The 1138-nt window shown below is 56.1% G+C and overlaps 1 protein-coding gene across 1 annotated transcript; it reads right to left on the bottom strand.

Annotated features, from left to right (window-relative positions):
• Positions 1 to 7: 7 nt before the first annotated feature.
• LOC103679828 (butyrophilin subfamily 1 member A1-like) lies at positions 8 to 868 on the bottom strand (the record flags this gene model as incomplete). The annotated part of the gene is made up of 1 exon (XM_008709365.2): positions 8 to 868. A coding segment is annotated over one exon (606 nt), but the record flags the coding sequence as incomplete, so codon positions are not given.
• Between the last annotated feature and the right edge of the window lie 270 nt (positions 869 to 1138).

The raw sequence follows: 1138 nt of genomic DNA, 5'->3' as shown, positions 1-1138 counted from the left end.
CTAGTGAACTCCTTTTACCTTAACCACTTCTCTAAAGACCCCATCTCCAAATACAGCCCATCTTGAGGTCCTGGGGGTTAGGGCTTCAACATGTGAATTTGAGGGTACATGATTCAGCCCGTAATACATTGTTAGTATTCCACAGGGAAGGAAAATGAAGATAAGACAGGATAATTCAGAAAGGTGCACCCTTGTATGGGTCTAGCTGGCATGGAGAATGGATATGTCTCCCCCAAATCTATGACAGGCTAGAGCAGAGAGTTCATGGGTCTTGTTGGAGGAGGGTCCTCATGCTCTCCGGTACCTGGCTCTGAGGAGAGCTCACAGCCTCTGGGGGCTGGCAATCTGAGTAGATGATGAGGGGGGTGGGGTCGTGTGTCCAGAGGCAGAAGAATGGCCTCAGGGGCTCTGAGAAGGAGAGTCCAGAGAATGTGTAGATGAGGGATCCATTGTCCACATTGTAGAAGGAGACTGTGCCAGCATCACAGTCCAGGAGAATGCCCACCTGATGCAGGGGCTCTGGAGGGTGCAGGCGAACTCTTGGGAAGGCAAGGGCCCAGAACGTCTTCTTGTACAGCTCCAGGGCCCAGAGTCCATGCTGGGGGGCCTTGGGGATCCTTCCCTTCCGATCCAAGCTCTCCAGACAGACACCCACGTTCCAGGCCTTCCTATGCCCCACCTGCACTTCCCAATAATACCTCCCAGCAGAGAACTGCTCCCGGGCCAGCACACAGGGGTCCTGGTCAAATCTGCTGGGAACATCTGGCAGCTCCTGGTCAAAGAACAGCCGCCTCACACTCTTCCCATCCTCAGACAGAGCGAGTTTGGGGCTTGCGGTGTCAGGGTCCAGGGATGGGCTCACTGTGGGAAGAGGAGAGGGTTAGGCTTGGGGGTTTGTGTCCCCAACCTGCGCTCCTGCATGGAGTGGACTCTAGTGCCTCTGGGTTAGGTGAAACCGCAGCCTCCCTGGGAGTCCCTGTGGTCCCCCTGTTTTCTGCCCAGGGCCCTGTGCAAACAGGCCATCCCAGTGCAGCTGAGGCAGCTCCAGGTGGGAGCCAGGGGTGGATTTCTAGCGATGAGGGGACATGGCTGGCACACTGTGAGGTCTGCTTGCCCTCTTGTGCTGTGTGTCTCAGCA

This window comes from Ursus maritimus, unplaced genomic scaffold (assembly GCF_017311325.1).
Source record: "Ursus maritimus isolate PB19 unplaced genomic scaffold, ASM1731132v1 scaffold_3188, whole genome shotgun sequence".
Lineage (NCBI taxonomy): Eukaryota > Metazoa > Chordata > Mammalia > Carnivora > Ursidae > Ursus > Ursus maritimus.
This window is presented reverse-complemented; position numbering and strand designations above follow the sequence as displayed.